The sequence below is a fragment of the Erythrolamprus reginae genome, chromosome Z (genome assembly GCF_031021105.1).
Source record: "Erythrolamprus reginae isolate rEryReg1 chromosome Z, rEryReg1.hap1, whole genome shotgun sequence".
NCBI classification, from domain to species: domain Eukaryota; kingdom Metazoa; phylum Chordata; class Lepidosauria; order Squamata; family Dipsadidae; genus Erythrolamprus; species Erythrolamprus reginae.
Window position 1 is genome coordinate 140,974,808 of NC_091963.1, and position 19,907 is coordinate 140,994,714.

The 19,907-nt window shown below is 39.8% G+C and overlaps 1 protein-coding gene across 1 annotated transcript; it reads right to left on the bottom strand.

Moving 5' to 3' along the window:
- Nucleotides 1–1,266: 1,266 nt before the first annotated feature.
- Nucleotides 1,267–19,704, bottom strand: LOC139154196 (vomeronasal type-2 receptor 26-like). The gene is made up of 6 exons (XM_070728627.1): nucleotides 19,646–19,704; nucleotides 12,055–12,346; nucleotides 10,254–11,102; nucleotides 7,376–7,603; nucleotides 2,820–2,946; nucleotides 1,267–2,168 (listed from the first exon to the last, which is right to left on the bottom strand). The coding sequence occupies exons 1-6, from the start codon at nucleotides 19,702–19,704 to the stop codon at nucleotides 1,267–1,269; spliced, it is 2,457 nt and encodes an 818-aa protein (XP_070584728.1).
- Between the last annotated feature and the right edge of the window lie 203 nt (nucleotides 19,705–19,907).

Below are 19,907 nucleotides of genomic sequence, written 5' to 3' on the forward strand. Positions count from 1 at the left end.
AGGACCTATATCCAGCACAACTCAAAAAGAGAGCTATGGAAATATTTACAGACCCCTCAATCCTGGACACAAACTATTTCAACTCCTGCCCTCAAACAATGCTGTAGAGCATTGCACCCCAGAACAACTAGACACAAAAACAGGTGTTGTTTTTTTCCTGAACATCATTACTCTGCTAAACAAATAAGGTTTTTAAGGCTTTGGGGATGAAAAGGCCTTGATTGATGAACATATCATTCCTTTTATGTACACTGAGGTTTCATGTTCATATTTCTTATATTATTCAGGCTAAAATCTTGGAAAATAACAGATTATTATTGCTATTAGTTTACTTATTTAGATAAAGTCTACGTTCACTCAGCCAGAAAAATCAAATTGTAGAATCTCTCTTTCTCTCTCTCTCCTATGATCTATCATCTACACATTTCTACAGATTAACAGAGTTGGAAGGACCTTGTAGGACATCAGGTCAAGCACCCCACCCAGACAGGAGACCCTTAATTTTCATTATATCCCTCTTGTTAATGTAACCTAGATTTCCATTGGCTTTATTGGTTGCTGTTGTACACTGCTGACTGATACTTAGATGATTGTCCACTAAGACTCCAAGATTTCTCTCACAGATTGACATTAAGCCTAATTTCACCTAGTTTCTATGTGTATTTTTAGTTTTTTCTTGCCTAAGTGTAACACTTTTTTCTATATATTGAATTTCATTTTGTTAGATTGAGCCCAGTGTTTAAGTCTATCAAGAACATCTAACTATTTACTTAATTTCAAAGGATTATAATCGTCAATAAGTTGAATGAGAAATGGGATGCAGAAAATCATGCTGAGTTCTGGATTCTCCAGAGGTCATAACAGGAGAGTTCCACCTAGAAGAATATTTCAGTTAACATTACCAAAACATGAGAAGAAAAATAGCACTATAACAATTGCATGAACTAAACTACTGCACAAATAGGAGTCCTCTTTATCCACAGAATGATGTTCTGGAAGAAAAGCTTTAAAATCTGTAAAACGTAGGCATTTTTATATAACATTAACTCTGTTTCTGCACTGTCTCTAACTTTTCTTTTCCTTATAGACTGGGACAAGAAACTATGGTGCAAGCTTTGCTTTAATACATTTTTGCAAAATCTCTCTGAATCCTTTTTCCATTAAAGAATTAACAGCCATGTGGAAACCTATTGAACGAAATTAAAAAAAAGATGCCTAATAAGATTCAGTGGTAACTTCATGTTGGAGAAAAAAACACATGATTGTTTAAATAATTTTCTTTATTAGATACTCTCTTTTATTTAAATCAGGCCTCACAATAATGATGTAGCATTTGGGGCAAAAGACACAAGTCAGGAGCCCAGCACTGGAGGCCAAGAGGGAGAAGATTTCCACAGCTACTGTATATTTGCCTTTGGTGCTTACATAGGCAGGGACAAATGACAACCAAACACTGCAAAAAACCAGCATGCTAAAGGTAATAGACTTGGTTTCCTGGAAAGTATCAGGTAACTTTCTAGCTAGGAAAGCTAAAATAAAACTGACCATAGCCAGGAAGCCCATAAAAGATAAGACACTATAAAACATAGCAACTGAACCTTCATTGCATTCCACAACAATTTCAGAAACAAAGGAGTGCATATCAACATCTGGGAAAGGGGGTGAGGTTGCTAGCCACACAGTACAAAGAAGGGTTTGAGTGAGGGAGCAGGAGAAAACAATAAAAAGGGCCAGTCTTTTCCCAACCCATGTCCTTATTTTTGATCCTGGCTTGGTGGCCATGAAAGCAAGAACAACAGTGATGGTTTTGGCCAACATACAAGAAACAGCCACTGAGAAGATGATCCCAAAAGCAGTCTGTCGAAGGAGACAGGTCACCGCCATGGGTCTGCCAATGAAAAGCAAAGGACAAAGGAAGGAGAGGAGGAGGGAGATGAGAAGTGTGTAGGAGAGGCTGCGGTTGTTGGCTTTAATGATAGGAGTGTTGTGGTACTTCAGAAACACTCCTAGTATAGAAATTGTAGTAAAAGAAAGAATAACGGCTACTGTCATTAAGCTGCTTCCTAATGTTTCTTCATATGAGAGATATGTTTTGTATTTGGGAAGGCAAAAATTCTGCTTATTGTTTGGATACTGATCTTCTGGGCACTGGAAGCATTGGTCCATATCTGCAAAAGCAAATAAAAATAGAAAATGAAGAGATGCTTAAGAGGCCACCAATTTGAGAATGTGGATTTAAAGAATACACATGGAAAAGTATGTTAAAATAAATGAATTAATCAAAGAGAGAAGCAATTTAGAACTAAGAAGAAATGCTTTCTCACACAAGTTGTAAAAACTCCAAAACTGGATGTTTTTAAGAAGAGATGGGACAATCATTTGTCTGAAACTGTGTAAGGTTTCCTGCCTGAGTAGGGAGTTGGACTAGAAGACCTTTAAGGTCCCTTCCAACTTTGTTATTCCTTATTCTATTAAAAAGAAGCCAAGCATCTCTGCTTCAGCAGCAGTAGATGGCCCCAAATTAGAAATTGGTGAAAGGAAAAATTGTTTGTATTCAACCAAAGTTTCAAAGGACATCAACAATGACTTAATATAAAATATTCAATATTTTCTTCCTCACTGTTTTTAGAATTTTTCACCTGATAGTAAATCAAGAGAGAGGAAAATAATTTTCAAAAGAAAAAACGTTGGTCAAGTACTCCACTTTTTCTAGCAAAGATGCAGTACTGAGTTATAAAAAGTTATACATATGTAAAAAAAAATGGAGTAAAGTATTAAAACAATGGATAGCATCCGATATATTTCATAATATCTTTTACCTGTCTGATTTGTAATCTTTCCTTGTGGACATGGAATGCAATCATAGCAACAAAATGGTTTTCCTTCTTTTGGGGTCTTTCGATAACCTGAAAGGCAATTATCATTACAGATGGAAAAAGGTAATACCTGTCCATGGAAAAAATAAAAATATATTAATATATTTGGAAAAAATGCTCACAGATTATTAATGAAACAAGTTGAGATAGTGCTACTCAAGGAACTGTTGCAATAAGGCTAAGAGGATAACATTTAGTTGATGTTTCCGCTGTTACAGTTAGTTCATCAGTGAGCTGCACCTACGTTATAAAATGTAACGACACTGTCAATTGTCAGTGTTTTGCAGCATGAGATAACACACAGAGCCTTTAGATAATTAGCAGTGGTTTATAAATAACTAAACATATTTCTGTTGCCTGGAAATGAAATATACCGTGTGATTCTTCAGGTGAATTTCAGCAATTCTTAGCAGAACTTCAAAATTATTCCATTAAGTTTTGACAACATGTGGTGGGATCTCATTTTCCCAAGTTTTTTTTTTTTAGGGAAGAACTGAATTAATAATTTAATGTGAATAAATGAGAATAATGGGAATAAATATAGAAGTATAAATAAGTATGCCAAAATGTTGATAATATTTTGAACACTTGTGATTTACAAGTAACCTTCTTCAGCTACTTACATTACTAGTTCTTAATGTAAGTTGCCTAAAACTTACATCAATGGGAAAGAAAAAACTGAAACAAAACACTATTGTATTATATACACTCCTTTGTACATTGGTGAATAGGTTATCAAAGTTGTCTGTAATCTGACTCCAGAATAGATAACATATGTTGTGGATTTACAACAGAAGTTCCTGATTGGATCTCCATAGCAATATTTCATACAAGTATATGAGTTCTAGGAGCCTTTGCTCGCTAGCTCCTGGTGGCATAGAAATCTAGTAATCAAATTATTATTCATTTTAATGTGTATTGTAAACTCTGCTCAATAAAAAAGGAAGAAAGCATTGAAACCAATGAACATAGGTGAAAGTACCCCTAAAAAGTGTACAGTTTGGGTGACACTGCATAGCAGGATTCAGATTCACCAACAACTCCTGTGAGTGAAGCAAAGCAAGGCATAATGGAGCATGTATTTTAGCAGAACACTCACTTGACCACAAACTTAATAAATACATAGACTAATTTCCTCTGCTCTTGATCAGATTTTTTTTTCTCTTAAGACTTAGATTAACAGAGTTGGAAGGGACCATGTAGGTCATCTAGCCCAACTCTCTGCTCAAGCAGAATACCCTACTCCATTTCTGGAAAATGGCAGTCCAATCTCTTCTTGAAAGTCTCAATTGATGAAGCTCCTACAACTTCTGAAGGCAAGCTGTTCCAATGGTTGATTGTTCTCACTGTCAGAAAGTTCCTCCTTATATCTAGGTTGAATCTCTCCTTGATCAGTTTCTATGCATTATTTATTTATTTGTTTGTTTGTTTGTTTGTTTGTTTGACTTGTATGCCCCCCCTCTCCGTGGACTTGCGGTGGCTCACAACATATAGCCAAACAGAACAGTACAGTTATCCAATTAATGTAATAAAAAGTTCTTAAAATTCTAACTTTAAAAGTATTCACATTCATTCATTCAGTAATCACATTAACAACATTTGCTGGACAGGGGAAGGTCTAATGTCCCCAGGCCTGGCGGCAAAGATTTTTAAACTCTTGTGGAAGGCAAGGCAGGTAGGAGCAGTGCAAATCTCTGGGGGGAGCTGATTCCAGAGGGCCGGGGCTGCCACCAGTCAACATTGCTTTGTCGACCGGACTCTAAGGAGACCAACTCTGTGGGACTTCATTGGTCATTGGGATTCATGCGGCAGAAGGCGGTCTCGGAGATAGTTTGGTTCTATGCCATGTAGGGCTTTATAGGTCATAACCAACACTTTGAATTGTGTCCAGAAACCAATTGGCAGCCAATGCAATCTGCGGAGTGATGATGAAATATGTGCATGCCTTGGAAGGCCCATAACTGCTTGTGTGGCTGCATTTTGGACAATTTGAAGTTTCTGAACACTCTTCAATGGTAGCCCCATGTAAAGAGCATTGCAGTAGTCGAACCTCGAGGTGATAAGGGCATGAGTGACCATGAGCAAAGACTCCCTGTCCAAATAGGGCCGCAACCGATGCACCAGGCAAGCCTGGGCAAACACCCCCCTCGCCACAGCTGAAATATGGTGCTCTAAAGTCAACTGTGGATTGAGGAGGATGCTCAAGTTGCAGACCCTCTCTGAGGGAGTCTATAATTCCCCCCCGGGTAATGGACAGACAGATGGACGTGTCCTTGGGAGGCAGTACCCACAGCCACTCTGTCTTGTCTGGATTGAGCTTGAGCCTGTTGGTACCAATCCAGACCCTGATAGCCTCCAGACACCAGCACATCACGTCCACTGCTTTGCTGAGTGGACACGAGGTGGAGATGTACAGCTGAGTATCATCAGCATAATGATGGTAACTCACCCCATGCCCTTGGATGATCTCGCCCAGTGGTTTCATGTAGATATTAAACAGCAGAGGGGAGAGGACCGACCCCTGAGGGACCCCACAAGGTAAGGACCTAAGAGTCGACCCTTGACCCCCTGCTAACACCAACTATGACTGACCAGAAAAGTAGGAGGAGAATCACCATAAAATGGTGCCCCCCACTCCCAACCCCTCTAGTCATCGCAGAAGGATACCATGGTCGATGGTATCGAAATTATTTCTTATCAGGTCTTCAAATCCTTTGGATAATAGCTTGATCCCCTCTTCTCTGTGGCAGCCCCTCAAATCATGGCTAGTCTAGTGAAGAGAAGTACAAGAGGAGACATGATGGAAATGTTCCAATGCACATTGCTATCATGCTATCATGTTTTAGTCTCCAGTCCCCTGATTATCCTGGTTGCTCTCCTCTGCACTTTTTCTAAAGTATCAATATATATTTTTATAGTGTGGTGACCAAAGTTGGATGCAATACTCTATGTGTGGTTTATAGTATGGCATTAATACCTCACTTAATCTAGACTGTATTCCTCTGTTAATGCAATGTAGGGTTGCATTGGCTTTTTTGGCTGCCACTGCACACTGCTGGTTCACATTTAGATGGTTGTCCAGTAGGACTTCAATATCCCTCTCAGAGTAACTGCTATTAAGCTCAATAGAAATATATAAACATTGGAAAAAAAGAAGACTGATGGCAGAAAAAGACCTCATGATCCATCTAGTCTGCCCTTATACTATTTTCTGTATTTTATCTTAGAATGGGCATGTTTAAATTCAGTTACTGTGGATTTATCAACCACGTCTGCTGGAAGTTTGTTCCAAGGATCTACTACTCTTTCAGTAGAATAATATTTTCTCATGTTGCTTTTGATCTTTCCCCCAACTAACTTCAGATTATGTCCCCTTGTTCTTGTGTTCACTTTCCTATTAAAAACACTTCCCTGCTGGACCTTATTTAACCCTTTAACATATTTAAATGTTTCTATCATGTCCTCCCTTTTCCTTCTGTCCTCCAGACTATACAGATTGAGTTCATTAGGTCTTTCCTGATGGGTTTTATGCTTAAGACCTTCCACCATTCTTGTAGCCTGTCTTTGGACCTGTTCAATTTTGTCAATATCTTTTCGTTGGTAAGGTCTCCAGAACTGAACACAGTATTCCAAATGTGGTCTCAACAGCACTCTATATAGCGGGATCATAATCTCCCTCTTCCTGCTTGTTATACCTCTAGCTATGCAGCCAAGCATCCCACTTGCGTTCTCTACCGCCTGACTGCACTGTTCACCCATTTTGAGACTGTCAGAAATCACTACCCCTAAATCCTTTTCTTCTGCAGTTTTTGCTAACACAGAACTGCCGATACAATACTCAGATTGAGGATTCCTTTTCCCCAAGTGCATTATTTTACATTTGGAAACATTAAACTGCAGTTTCCATTGCTTTGACCATTTATCTAGTAAAGCTAAATCATTTACATATTACAGACGCCTCCAGAAATATCAACCTTGTTGCACACTTTAGAGTCATCGGCAAATAGGCAAACCTTCCCTACCAAACCTTCCCCTATATCACTCACAAACATATTAAAAAGAATAGGACCCAGAACAGACCCTTGTGGCACACCGCTTGTAACCTGTCTCTGCTCAGAATACTCGCCATTAACAATAACTCTCTGATGTCTACGCTTCAGCCAGCTGCAAATCCATTGAACTATCCAGGGATTAAGTCCAATCTTCACTAATTTATCTATCAGCTCTTTATGTGGAACCGTATCAAAGGCTTTGCTGAAGTCCAGATAGGCAATATCCACAGCAGCACCTTGATCCAACACCTTTGTGACATAGTCAAAGAAATCAATGAGATTAGTCTGACATGATTTGCCTTCAGTAAAGCCATGCTGGTTTGGGTCCAATAAGTTATGATGAATAGATTATGATGAATAGATTCAATGTGATAATAATAATAATAATAATAATAATAATAATAATAATAATTTATTAGATTTGTATGTCGCCCCTCTGGGTTCTACCTGATTGAACCAAGTGGGCCAGATGACATTATCCTCTGAAATGGTCAGAAGTTGATGTGAGGGTCCATCTCGATGTATGCTTCCCACCTTAACTCTATAGAAGGACTGGTTTGGGAATGTCACCCAGTTTATAATATCAAATCCTCTTATGTATTCACCATTTTCATCAAAATAAATATTGTCTCCAGCACTGTTGTTAAATGAAACACCTCTCAAAAACTTGTGAAGCTAGACAAAATGGGAAAAAAATATAAAACCATGACATGAATATTTATTGTTAATGCTTCTTATCCTTCTAAAACAAATACTGCATATTTTGGAGTATAAAATGCACCTTTCTCCCCCAAAGGCAAACTACAACCCCCAGCAGTCCCTGAAAACAATGACCAAATGCTGAAAACAACAACCAAACTGTTTACCCACACAGGTGAGCAAGTCTATCAGCATCCTTGCTGTGCCAGGTCAGCTGAATCGCTGGCTGTGAGGCAAGGCCATTGGGCTTGTTTCTTTGGGTGAAGCGCAAGACCCCGTACCTGAGGTCTTGCTGCTGCCACCACCATTATGTCGGTGGGCTTCTCCTTTGGAGCCAGGACTTTGGTTTCCACTGCCATGGCTGCTGCAGATACCAGTGGGGGGAGTAGTGGTGGTGGCTTCTTTTTTGGAGGCACCCCGAGTTTTCGGAGAGGGGCAGCATACAAATCTAATAAAACTTAAACTTAAAACTTAAACTTAACTGGAGGCCTTAACTTTGGGACATTGAGTTTATGATGACTACCCTTGTGGGTTTTGGCACTGGACTTTTTAGCTCAAAGCCTACCGCAGGTTTTATCTTAGGAGGGACTAATAAGGAACAGCTGCAATTATTGCTGCAGGATTAGATGCACCTGTCTCTACTACTTCTACTACAGGCCTTAGTTTGGGTTTCAGTAAACCTGCTGGTTCAGCTGCTCCTTGTGCTTTACTGATCACTTTACTGAATACTATCACACATACATGAGTGCCCATACCCATAGTTCAATGCCCAGGGAGTGCAAAAACTTCTTTCCCTGCCCCATGGAGGCCCTCTGGAGGTCAGAAATGGCCTGCTTCCCAACTTCTGAGGTGCCCAGTAGGCTCATGTTTTGCCCTCTCCATGCTCCAAAAGCTTCCCTGGAGCCAGGGGAGAGTAATAAACCCCTTCCCCAACCCCCCTGGAGGCTCTCTGGAAGCCAAAAATGTTGAAGCCAAGCTAGGGCAATGGGTCGCATGCCAGTAGATGGCAAACTATGCCATAGGTTTCTCATCACTGGCCTAGTGCATCAATTGTGACCATACTTGGATCATGAGGCTCTTCTCACGGTCACTCATGCCTTATCACCTCACAGTTAAATTATTGCAACCTGCTTTAAATGGGGCTACCCTTGTAGAGACTTCAGAGATAACAGCTGGTCAGGAATGCAGCCAAGCAAGTTCTTGTGAGTGCACCTAGGTACACCCACACTACACCAATTTTTCACAGACTGCACTGGCTCCCAATTGGCATACAGATGCAATTAAATGTGTTGGTCATTACCTTTAAAACCCTACAAGCCTTCTACCACATAGCTCCCAGTGACCAATAAGGGCCCACAGGGTTGGTCTTCCCTGGGTCCAGTCACTAGTGTTGGCTGGTGAGCCCATGGGAGAGGGCCTTCTCTGTGGATGCTCCAACTATTTGGAACCAGCTATTTCCTGAGATCCGGACTATACCCATCCTACTGGCCTTCTAGAAAGCTGTAAAGGCCAGGCTTTTCTGGCAGGCCCGGGGCTGTTGATCTGATGGTACACCATCAGGATCCAGCCATTAATGGCAGGTCTGGTTTTTAATTGTTTTAATTGTTTTTGATTATTGGTTTTAATTATTTTAGATTATTTTTAAGGGGTTTTAATGTATGTTTTATTCTGTGGTTGTGAGTCGACCAGAGTCCCTTGGGAGTTGGGTAGCATACAAATCTGAATAAATAAATTCTGAACAATGAAAACTATAGTTCAGTGCAGTGCTTACAATAGACAATAATTCCTGTAAAATATATTATTAGGCAGTCCAAGTCCTCAGATAGGGGTGGCATATAAAATCCAATAAATGAATAAGTGAATGAACAACCAACCAATACATAAATAAATAAACACATAAATAAACAAACTAGAGAAATGTGTCCTCTGGATCTTGCGGGTGCTCCTTCAGCTTTTGTTGGTGCTGGACGCTTTGTTCCCACTCTGGAATTTGGAGTAAATCTCCATTTTTGCCACCAAAAAAGGCACCAGGTCTTCTTTTTTTGGGGGGGGGGGAGGGTTGGGTCATCAACTTTGTGCATTACAATTCATGCTCCCTTTGGCTATCAGAGACCTTCAGGAATTTCTTCAGGTTTGGATAGTTGCAGCCAGGCTTCTCACACCATGGCCCATTTCTTTTGCAGCTAGCAAGATTTTCCTGAAGGCCTTTGAACCCAATAACAGAGTTGTGGATCAATTCAGGAAGGCCTTGCTGGCTGCAGAAGAAATGGCCTGAGATTGCAAGGCAGGCTGCAAATATTTTAAGGTAAGCAGTAGGGCAGCTCCATCCTCACCATCCCCCTCCCTAGCTTAATTTTTACCTATGCATCCTGGAGTGTGCAGGGTCTTAATTTGGGCTTATTTTGGAGGTAGGGCTTGTATTGGGGGCACGTGTAAAAATCAAGCTAAGACTTACTTTCTAAATAGGTCGTATTTTCAGGAAAATGCAGTACTCCTTCACGGAAATTTGAAGATTTCTGACGCAAATATTTCACAATTTTTCATTAAACATACAAAAGTGATTATGTTACTGTTCTATCAATAGATATGGGAAGATAACTTGCACTATTCCGAAAAGGAGATTTACCTTCCACAACTGTTGTTTCAGAATTTTCCAAGTCATTCCTGATCTTCGCTGGTCTATGGATGAATACAGAGCATGCAAAGCATATGCAATAGCATAGACAGCATTGTAGACACAGTAACTGTGGGCTGTCATCCTTCCTTCAAAAACAGTCATTGGAAGAGTCTCCAACTTCTCCTTTCCAGTGCAGATATTCTGGTCCTCTGACTCAGAAGAAAAATTTATAATCACGCAATCAAATAACTGCTGCCACATTTCTTTCAAGAAACCATCTCCTTTATGCAAAATAGGATTCCTCATCTGAACAAATCTTTCAAATCCTGATATTTCCTTAGATTGGACTGCCAGGGATAAAGCACCATGGAGGAAATCCATGCTCCAGGTTCTTTGAAACAGGCCTGAAGTAAAATCCACATCTGCAGTCATGATCCAGACCTTTCTTTTCCCCCCTGCTATATCATCATCTTCTACAATTTCGAGTATAACCCATAAAAACCCTATACTTTGAAATTCTCCATGAAAGATAATAGCATTAGCTCTGCTATTCAACGCAAGGCTCATTTTTGCATGCGTTGCCTCCAACATCATATCAAGCTCACCTAACACCCCACCAGATAACTCTTCAATGAAATCAAAGCAGATGCCATGCTGTGAAAAGAAAGGTAATACCTTCCGGAGCAATACTTCTGTTTGACTGCCAATGCTAAAATAAAATATGCCAATCCATGTCCATTTTAAATGTAGTAAGACCTGAAGAATCCCATCATATTGATAATCAGCATTGGGAAACATTGAATAGAAGGAAATTGCTTGATTTATTCTCTTCATCTCTGGAGCAGAAGAATAGGCAAGCTAAGAGAATATGTTTATAAAGGAAGAAGGACACAAAAACATAATAGGACAAAGGTTTATTTCAGATTGTGATGTCAAGACTCTAGAAACTGTGTAGGAAGAGCAACAAAGATGATTAGAGGACTGGAGCCTAAAACATGAAATACAGTTTCAGGAATTGATTAGGTCCCATTTCATAAAAAGAAGGATGAGGGGGGTGATATGAGAGCAGTGTTCCAGTATTTCAGGGGTTGACACAAAGAAGAGGGAGTCAAGCTATTCTGCAAAGCACCTGAGGATAGAGCAAGAAGCAATGAATAGAAACTACTCAAGGAGAGAACCAAGGTAGAACTAAGGAGAAATTTCCTGGGAGTTTTAACAATTAGTCAGTGGAATGACTTGCTTCCGGAAGTTGTGGGTTCTCCATTACTGGAGTTTTTAAAAAGAGATTGGCCAGCCATTTGTCTGAAATGGTGTAGGGTTTCCTGCTTGAGAAGGGCGGTTGGATTAGAAAATCTCCAAGATTCCTTCTAATTCCTTTGAAGGAAATTGTGATTAACATTCTTTTTCTTTTAATCAAGTGTATTATGATTTCTAAATCTGCACAGCCTAACTTTGACTGAAATCACATCTTCCTGATAGTAAATAATGCCTTTTATGCACTCTTAAATTGAAGCTTGGTGATTTAAATAGTTATGTAATTATTAAGGGGAAAAAATATCAGTGTAATTCCTAATCATAACCAAATTTCAAAATTCATTCAATCAATCAATCTCTCAACCAACCAACCAACCAACCAACCAATATCAATCAATTCATATTTTGACCTATTCCTTTACTGAATTCAATATTAGGTTTATTGTGCTTAATTAGTGTTCAAATAAACATTCTGGAACCAGAATCATTTTATGTAACAAGTTAGGGGCTTCTGAAAAGTTTCTTCCATGTCCCCTGTTTCATGAACAAGATTTACCTGTACAATCTTGTATTTACTCAGCATAGTTGATATGTGAAGAAAATAATTTGAGTTTGGTCCCCCAATGACTGCTATGAGATTGTTGTCAAAGTCACATTTGTAGTTTGGGATGAACTTGTTTGGTGTGGCTAGAATTTCCATTGTTGCTGCATATGTTATTTTTGGATTAAAATAGTTGTTATAGATGTTGAAGCCCAGGGTAACATTGCTCAAGATATGGGAATTTCCATTGATCTCCTCTATGGCAAATACCAGAGCCAAGATGTGTTGATAGGTCTGTGTTAGTAATCTGCAATTCCATTCAAAAATAATTTAATTCATATCAAATACATTGGAAATATCATCAGAAATAGTAGAAAAACAAACCTACTATTAATAGTACTTCTATAAAAACAAATCCATCATTTCAAAATTTCGATCATCTTCATTATTCTGTTATACTCCACCCCCACACAGATGATATATAGACATACATATACATACACATAGATTAGACATTGACATAGGCATAGACACGGAGACAGACAGACATAAACATAGACATATATGGAAAATTCTGGACTTTCAAAAATATAAAGCTTGGAAATTTATCTCAGTAACATTTTTGCTATAATTAGTTTATACATGTTTTATTTTATTTGTTATTGATCACAATAAATACTCCCCCCCTTTTTTCTCCACTCCTTCTCATCTCCTCTTTCAAGTATCTATCTACCCTTTCTCCATCCCCCTATAAAACAATAAACAAGCTATACTATCATCATTTCTGATTATTATCAGGACAGAGACATAACTTAGGACTAAAGATCCAATTCTTTACATGTATTCAACAAAAAGGTCTTTAATAGGATGTCTTCTGAATGAGATCTTCTCCGAAGCAATAAAGCTGTTAGAAATTATGCCACCAAGAATGAAGTCTCCTGGTTCATGGTATTTATGAGGAACTGAACTGGGATCACTGGTTTGGCATTTTGAAAAAGAAATTTTGCAAACCCTCCTAGGAAACATCCCTAATACCAACATCCCAACTGTAAGGTATGAAAATATTTTTGTAAAAAGTCTATCCACTTCTCCCATGACAGTGGGAGTATTCTCCAATTGAGTAACTAAGCTGGAAAGCCTTCTAGCTCCTAAGCAACAAGTTTCTTATATTTATAGTTGCAAAGGCCAAAGGGTGTGTTGCATTTTAGAGCAGATTGCCATATTGAAAGGAGACATCAATCAAAATCATAAAAAGAGGCAAATTATTACCTTATCAGAGTTCTTTATTATTAACACCAGTGAGGAAATAAATATGTTTATCCAGGTGTTGCACAGAAGCTCTCCAACTTATTCCCAGGATCCAATTAGGCTATGTTTTGCAATAACCTCCCAAGAATTGTCAAGGGAAAACAGTGATCACAGCTGATGAGGAACTTTTGAAGAACCCTTTTCATGAGATTCACATGAAGTTAGGAAACCTTGTTTGCATTTTTGCATTGCAACAAAATAGTGCTATATCAGAAAAATAAAGATGTATAGAGAATGTAAAAGTAAAAATAAATGTAAATAACAAAACTGTAAATAGCCAAGTGAAAAATATGACATAATACTGTTAAAAATGTTTATTGTTTAAATTGTTATTGTTTAAAATGTTAATGTTTAAATTGGAAAAATTAAAAATTAAAAAAGGGAAAAAGAAATAAGGCTATATCCTAGCTGCTCTTTCTTTTAAGTTGAATGTTAACTAGTCACTCCTGAACAATAGGAGAAAGACAGCTTCCTAATGGAGAGGTGGCTTACATTTTATGATGATATAGGTATGGGTTCCTGAATCTATGATGGTCTGAGAAGAAGTCTACAGCCCCTGGATGATTTCTGTAATGAAGAAAGTCTGATGCTAAATGATTCCAAAACCCAAATTATCATTGCCTGATAAACAAGAGAACATTTCTTCTGTCAAAATGTTGGAATACTATCCAAACCTTCTGCAATCCTAAATGAACCAATTAGGTCTAATTTTCAAAAAGCAAGTAAAATCTGAAGAATATATTACAGGAGTGTCAAAATCAATTTCATTGAGAGCTGCATAAGGGTCAAGGTCGACAAGGATGGCCACCTCTGATGGCCAATGCTAAGGCAGGATTTCCCTCAGACCCTCGCTCCTTTTCATTATAATCTCCTTCCTTCCTTCCTTTCTTTCTCCCTCCCTCACTCTCTACCTTCCAGGAGGGAAGTGTTTTTAATAGGAAAGTGAACACAAGAACAAGGGGACACAATCTGAAGTTAGTTGGGGGAAAGACCAAAAGCAACATGAGAAAATATTATTTTACGGAAAGAGTAGTAGATCCTTGGAACAAACTTCCAGCAGACGTGGTAGATAAATCCACAGTAACTGAATTTAAACATGCCTGGGCTAAACATATATCCATCCTAAGATAAAATACAGAAAATAGTATAAGGGCAGACTAGATGGTCTTTTTCTGCCGTCAGACTTCTATGTTTCTATGTTTCCTTTCTTCCCTTCTTTTTCCTCCCCTCTTCATTCTTTTTCCTTGATCCTTCTCCCCTTTCTTTCTTTTTCCTTCCTTGCCTCCCATCTTTCCTTCACTTTCTTTTCTCTTTCCCTTTCTCCTTTCCTGTCCCTTCTTGGATGTTCAAATAAAAAAGGGGAAACATTTATCCTTTTGTTTTGTTTCTTAGTTTGTTTTGCTAAACCTGTTTGGGAAGCAGAGAGGCAACTGCTTTTTGTTTAAACAGAGCATTTTCAAAAAAGGAACAAAAACAAAAAATAAAAAGGGAGAAAGGAACTTGGCAGCAACCTTGGGAAAAATACTGCTGAGCCCTGGTAAGTTTGTGGGGTGGGTTTCTTGTTTAGCTGCTAATTTGGCTTTTTTTTTTTTTAGCAGTCATAAAAAAAGGTTTTTTTCCCTTTTAACCCTGAAACAAGTTGGGAAAAAAATCAAAAACATAAACTAAGACCAAAACAAAAAGATGAATAACCTAAAAAGCTGGTTTTTAAAAAATCAATAGAAGTGAGTAAGGGAATAAAATCATTAACCTTATCAAAAACATCAATCCACGCTTCATGGACTCTTTCCCAATTGAGAAGGTCATCAATCCAGTGGCCTATCGGCTTACGTTGCCTGCCAACCTGCGTGTTCACCCCATTTTCCACTGTTCCCTTTTGGTACCTGTTTCTCCTGAGTGCCCACCACTGTTCCCTGTAAGCTGCGCCAGTGAGCAGGTGCGCACCCCCAAATACCCCCCAGCACGCCCTTTTCCATGGGCGTGCGCTCCCCATCCCCCTGCCAGCCCGTGGGGGGGAGGCGCCGGCAGTAAAAGGAAAGGGAGCCGCGGCCGCCCCTGCCTCCCCATGGTGCCTCCGGCCCCCTCACGTCCCTGGCCTCTCAGCCCTGCCCCCCACCCACCTGATCTGCCCCCTCTCCTCCTCCACCTCCTGCGCTCCCAGCCAGGGGGCTGCGAGAGAGAGTTTTCTCTGCACGCTTCGGGAATGCCCTCCCCACCCCTCTCGCAGCCCCTTCGCTGGGAGCGCTTTCCTCCCAAGCTTTCAGCAAGGGGGCTGTAGTAGAGGCAGGGCAGGCGTTCCCGAAGAACTCAGAGAAAGCGCTCTCGCAGCCCGCTCGCTGAAAGAGAGAGAGGGAGAAGGAGAGAGAAATCTCCTTCTCTCTCCCCCGAAGAACTCAGAGAAAGCGCTCTCGCAGCCCCCTCGCTGAAAGAGAGAGAGGGAGAAGGAGAGAGAAATCTCCTTCTCCCTCTGCCGAAGAACTCGGAGAAAGCGCTCTCGCCGCCTGCTCGCTGAAAGAGAGAGAGGGAGAAGGAGAGAGAAATCTCCTTCTCCCTCTCCCGAAGAACACGGAGAAAGCACTCTCGCCGCCTGCTCGCTGAAAGAGAGAGATGGAGAAGGAGATCCCAGCCCCCTGGCTGGGAGCGCAGAAGTAGAGGGGGAGGAGAAGCTGAAGCCACCGCCATGGGAGAAGTGAGAGAGAGAGAGAGAAAGAGGGGGGAGAGAGAGATAGCAAGAGAGAGAAGAGAAAGAAAGCAAGAGAGAGAGAAAGAAAACAGAGAAAGAGAGAGCAAGAGGGGGAGAGAGATAGAAAGAGAAGGACAGAGAAAGTGAGAAAAAGAGAGAGAGAGAGCAAGAGGGGGAGAAATGAGAAAGAGAGAGAAATGACTCTTGATTTAAAGCATATGGTAAAAAACACCCAAATAATAACAAAGAAAAAAAACCCAGCCGTTTGTGTGTGTGTGTGTGTGTGTGAACTCTTGAACCATTTCCAATAGCTCACCTGTTATTGGAAATGAGTTCACACACACACACACACACACACACACACAAGGGGGGAGGAGACAGGGATGGAAAAAGAGAAGATAGTAATAATAGTAATAGATTTTGGTTTTGTTTTATTATTAATTTCTTTTAATAAAAAAGAAGGGAATTTTTTTCTTATTTATTTATATTTATTTATCTATCTATCTATCATCTATCTATCTATCTATCTATCTATCTATCTATCTAGCTAGCTAGCTAGCTAGCTAGCTAGCTAGCTAGCTATACTTCTATGCCGCCCAGTCCCAAAGGGACTGCCGCTCAGACACTATACTTTTCCGCCCACACCAGAAAAAAATTAGAGGGAACATTGGTGCCCACTTCATCCCAGTGTTGCCTGACCCCTGTGTTCGGGATCATCTGCCTGAGGTCATGATCCATGCCATCCGGGACTCCAGTTGGGTGGACGATTGTTTTCAATATCTTGTGCAATGGGTGGAGGGTAAGCCTGATGATTGTTCGTTGGTTGAGGCTGCCATGGTTGATGCTCCCATCCTTGTCCAGGCATTTCATGCACAATTTCCACAGAAACCTCGTCCCTTGTGCTGGAGCCAGGGGAGGGGCCTTCTGGGAGGGGATGGTGTTGTGGTTAGCTCTGCCCCAGCTCCTGCCCCAAAGTATGTGCAGGTGGATGTGGGGGAAACATCCACATGCCGCAGGCCTTTTTTGCTCCCAATGGAATCTGCCGACGAAGCCTCCTCTGACCAAGAGAGAAAAGAAGGGACTATCACTACCTAACAACCAAGCTGATGAGGTGGGAAATACCATTTCGATGGTTAATTCCTGAAGGACTCTTGATAACCTGGAAGGGGAAAAAAATAAAATAGAGTCATTTGAGAAAGCTGATTACTTTATTGGAAAGTATTTGGAAAAAGAAGGAGGCAGCAGTTCGGATATAGACCACCAAAGTCGGGAAGAGGAAGTGGAGGAGAGGGAGATGGAGAGTGGATGGGAGAGAGAGAAGAAGATAGAAAACGAACAAGAGAAGAAGGAGATACAGAAAGATGGCCCTAATGTTCTTGGATGCGCAGAAAGCATTTGATAATCTGAGGTGGGAATTTATATTTGAATTACTAAAACAAATGAAATTTGGCTCTAAATTTATTCAGATGATACAAACAATATATCATACACAGTCAGCAAAAATTATGATTAATGGAGAATTAAAGGAATCATTTCAAATTTGGAATGGGGTACGCCAAGGGTACCCACTATCTCCATTTTTATATATTCTATCTGTCTAAACAATATTAAACCAAATAAGGGTCAATCCAAAGATTACAGGTCTGAAGAGCAGAAGGCAAGAATTCAAAGTCCAGGCATACACAGATGATTTAGCTTTTATAATAGATGACCCTTTGGAAGCAGGAAATCATTTAATGAAGGAGATAAATGAATATGGAGAGGTGGCAGGCCTAAAAATCAATAAACAAAAAACTAGAATTATAACTAGAAATATGAAAGCTGAACAAGATCAAGAATTAGAAAAACTTCTAGGGATAAAAACTGTAAAAAGATGAAATACTTAGGGATAACATTAACAAAGAGATGTAGTACAATTAAAGAAGACAATTAGGACACGCTAATTAAAAAAACAGAAGAACAGGTGATTAGATAGAATAAGTTACATATCTCTTTAACAGGGAAAATCTCCACAATTAAAATATCTATCCTACCAAAGTTTCTATATCTATTTCAAACAATACCAATAAACCTAAATGAAACTTTTTTTTTTTTACAAAATTACATAATATAATTTCTAAATTTATATGGGGAGGTAAAAAGCCGAGAATAAAGTTGAATAAAGTTGAAGTGGCTACAAGATAAGACCAAACAAGGTGGATGCGGACTGCCTGACTTTGACATCTATTACCAAACAACAGTATTACTTTGGATTAAAGATTAGATGTAGATCAAAAACCAAAAACTATTAGCATTGGAGGGACATGATATTTTACAAGGGTGGCATGGATTCTTGTGGAATGAAAAAAATAAAACACTGACATATTTCAAAAAAACATATAATTAGAGATTCATTATTGGCGATTTGGACAAAAATTAAGAAATAACATTATATAAAAATACCAAGGTGGTATTCTAGTATTTATTTATTGTTAGAGTTGAAAGAGACCATGCAGGTCATCAAGTCCAACCCCCTGCCTGAGCAGGAATCCTAAAGCACCCCAGCCAAGTGGCAGTCCAATCTCCTCTTGAAAATGTCCAGAGTTGGGGAATTCACAACCTCCGCAGGCAGGTTGTTCCACTGATTGATCATTCTGACTGTCAGCAAGTTCTTCCTTACTTCTAGGTTGAATCTCTCCTTGGTCATCTTCCAGCCGTTGTTCCTCGTCCAGCCCTCTGGTGCTCTGGAGAATAGAGTAACCCCCTCCTCTCTGTGGCAATCCCTCATATACCTGTATACAGCTATCATGTCCCCTCTGGCCCTCCTTTTCTCTAGACTATCCATGCCCAGTTCCGGCAATCTCTCTTCGTAAGTCTTGGTTTCAAGTCCCCTAATCATTTTGGTTGCTTTTTTCTGCACCTTCTCCAGAGTTTCAATGTCTCTTTTGAAGTGTGGTAACTAGAACTGGATGCAGTATTCCAGATGTGGTCTGACCAGGGCGTAGTAGAGTGGTATTAATACTTCCCTGGTCTTGGAGTGTATCCCCCTGTTAATGCAGAATTCTCAACAGAGGCCTATCTTCTGCATTAAGATATTATCTCAGGATTTTTAATTCCTGACATGAGTGCTTCCACTTGTTTATTGGACCCATGTCCCTCCAGCCTAGTTTTGGTCAGTAGGGAACTGACATGAGGCTGGCTCATGGTGTTAGCCAATGCTTCTTTGAATTAGGGGTCCTTTCCACAACCTTTGAAGGAGGCTTACAACATATAAACTCAGGGTGGTTTACAACATATAAAAAGAAGAACAATACAATACAATCATCTAAATCCAATTAATTTAAAATGAAGTGTACTAATCTATAAAACCAGTATTATTGAAAAACCAATCATACCCACTTAAACAACAATCATACATAACATTCATTGGCCAAGGGACTAGGGTCTAATTGCTCCAAGACTGGTGGCATAGATAAGTCTTAAGACTCTTGTGGAAGGTAAGGGGGTGGGGGCAATATGAATCTCTGGGGGGAGATAGTTTCAGAGCCCCCACAGAGAAGGCTCTTCTCCTAGGCCTTGCCAAGTGACATTGTCTAGTTGACGGACCTGGAGAAGGCTGACTCTGTTGGACCTCACCGGTCACTGAGATTCATGTGGCAGAGGGTAGTCCCGTAGGTAATCTGGCCAGATGCCATGTAGAACCATAATCCAGCTGTCAGATTTATCTGATTTAGACTATTACATAAATAAGATCAAGTATAAAAAAAAACCACTGCATAATTTTTAAATCTTTAGATGATGCACTAGATTTACTTCAAGTACTTTGAAATAGATTATATGACCAGTCAGAATTAATGCCTCATGAAATTCATCTGACAATGCTAAATTCAATGTTCAA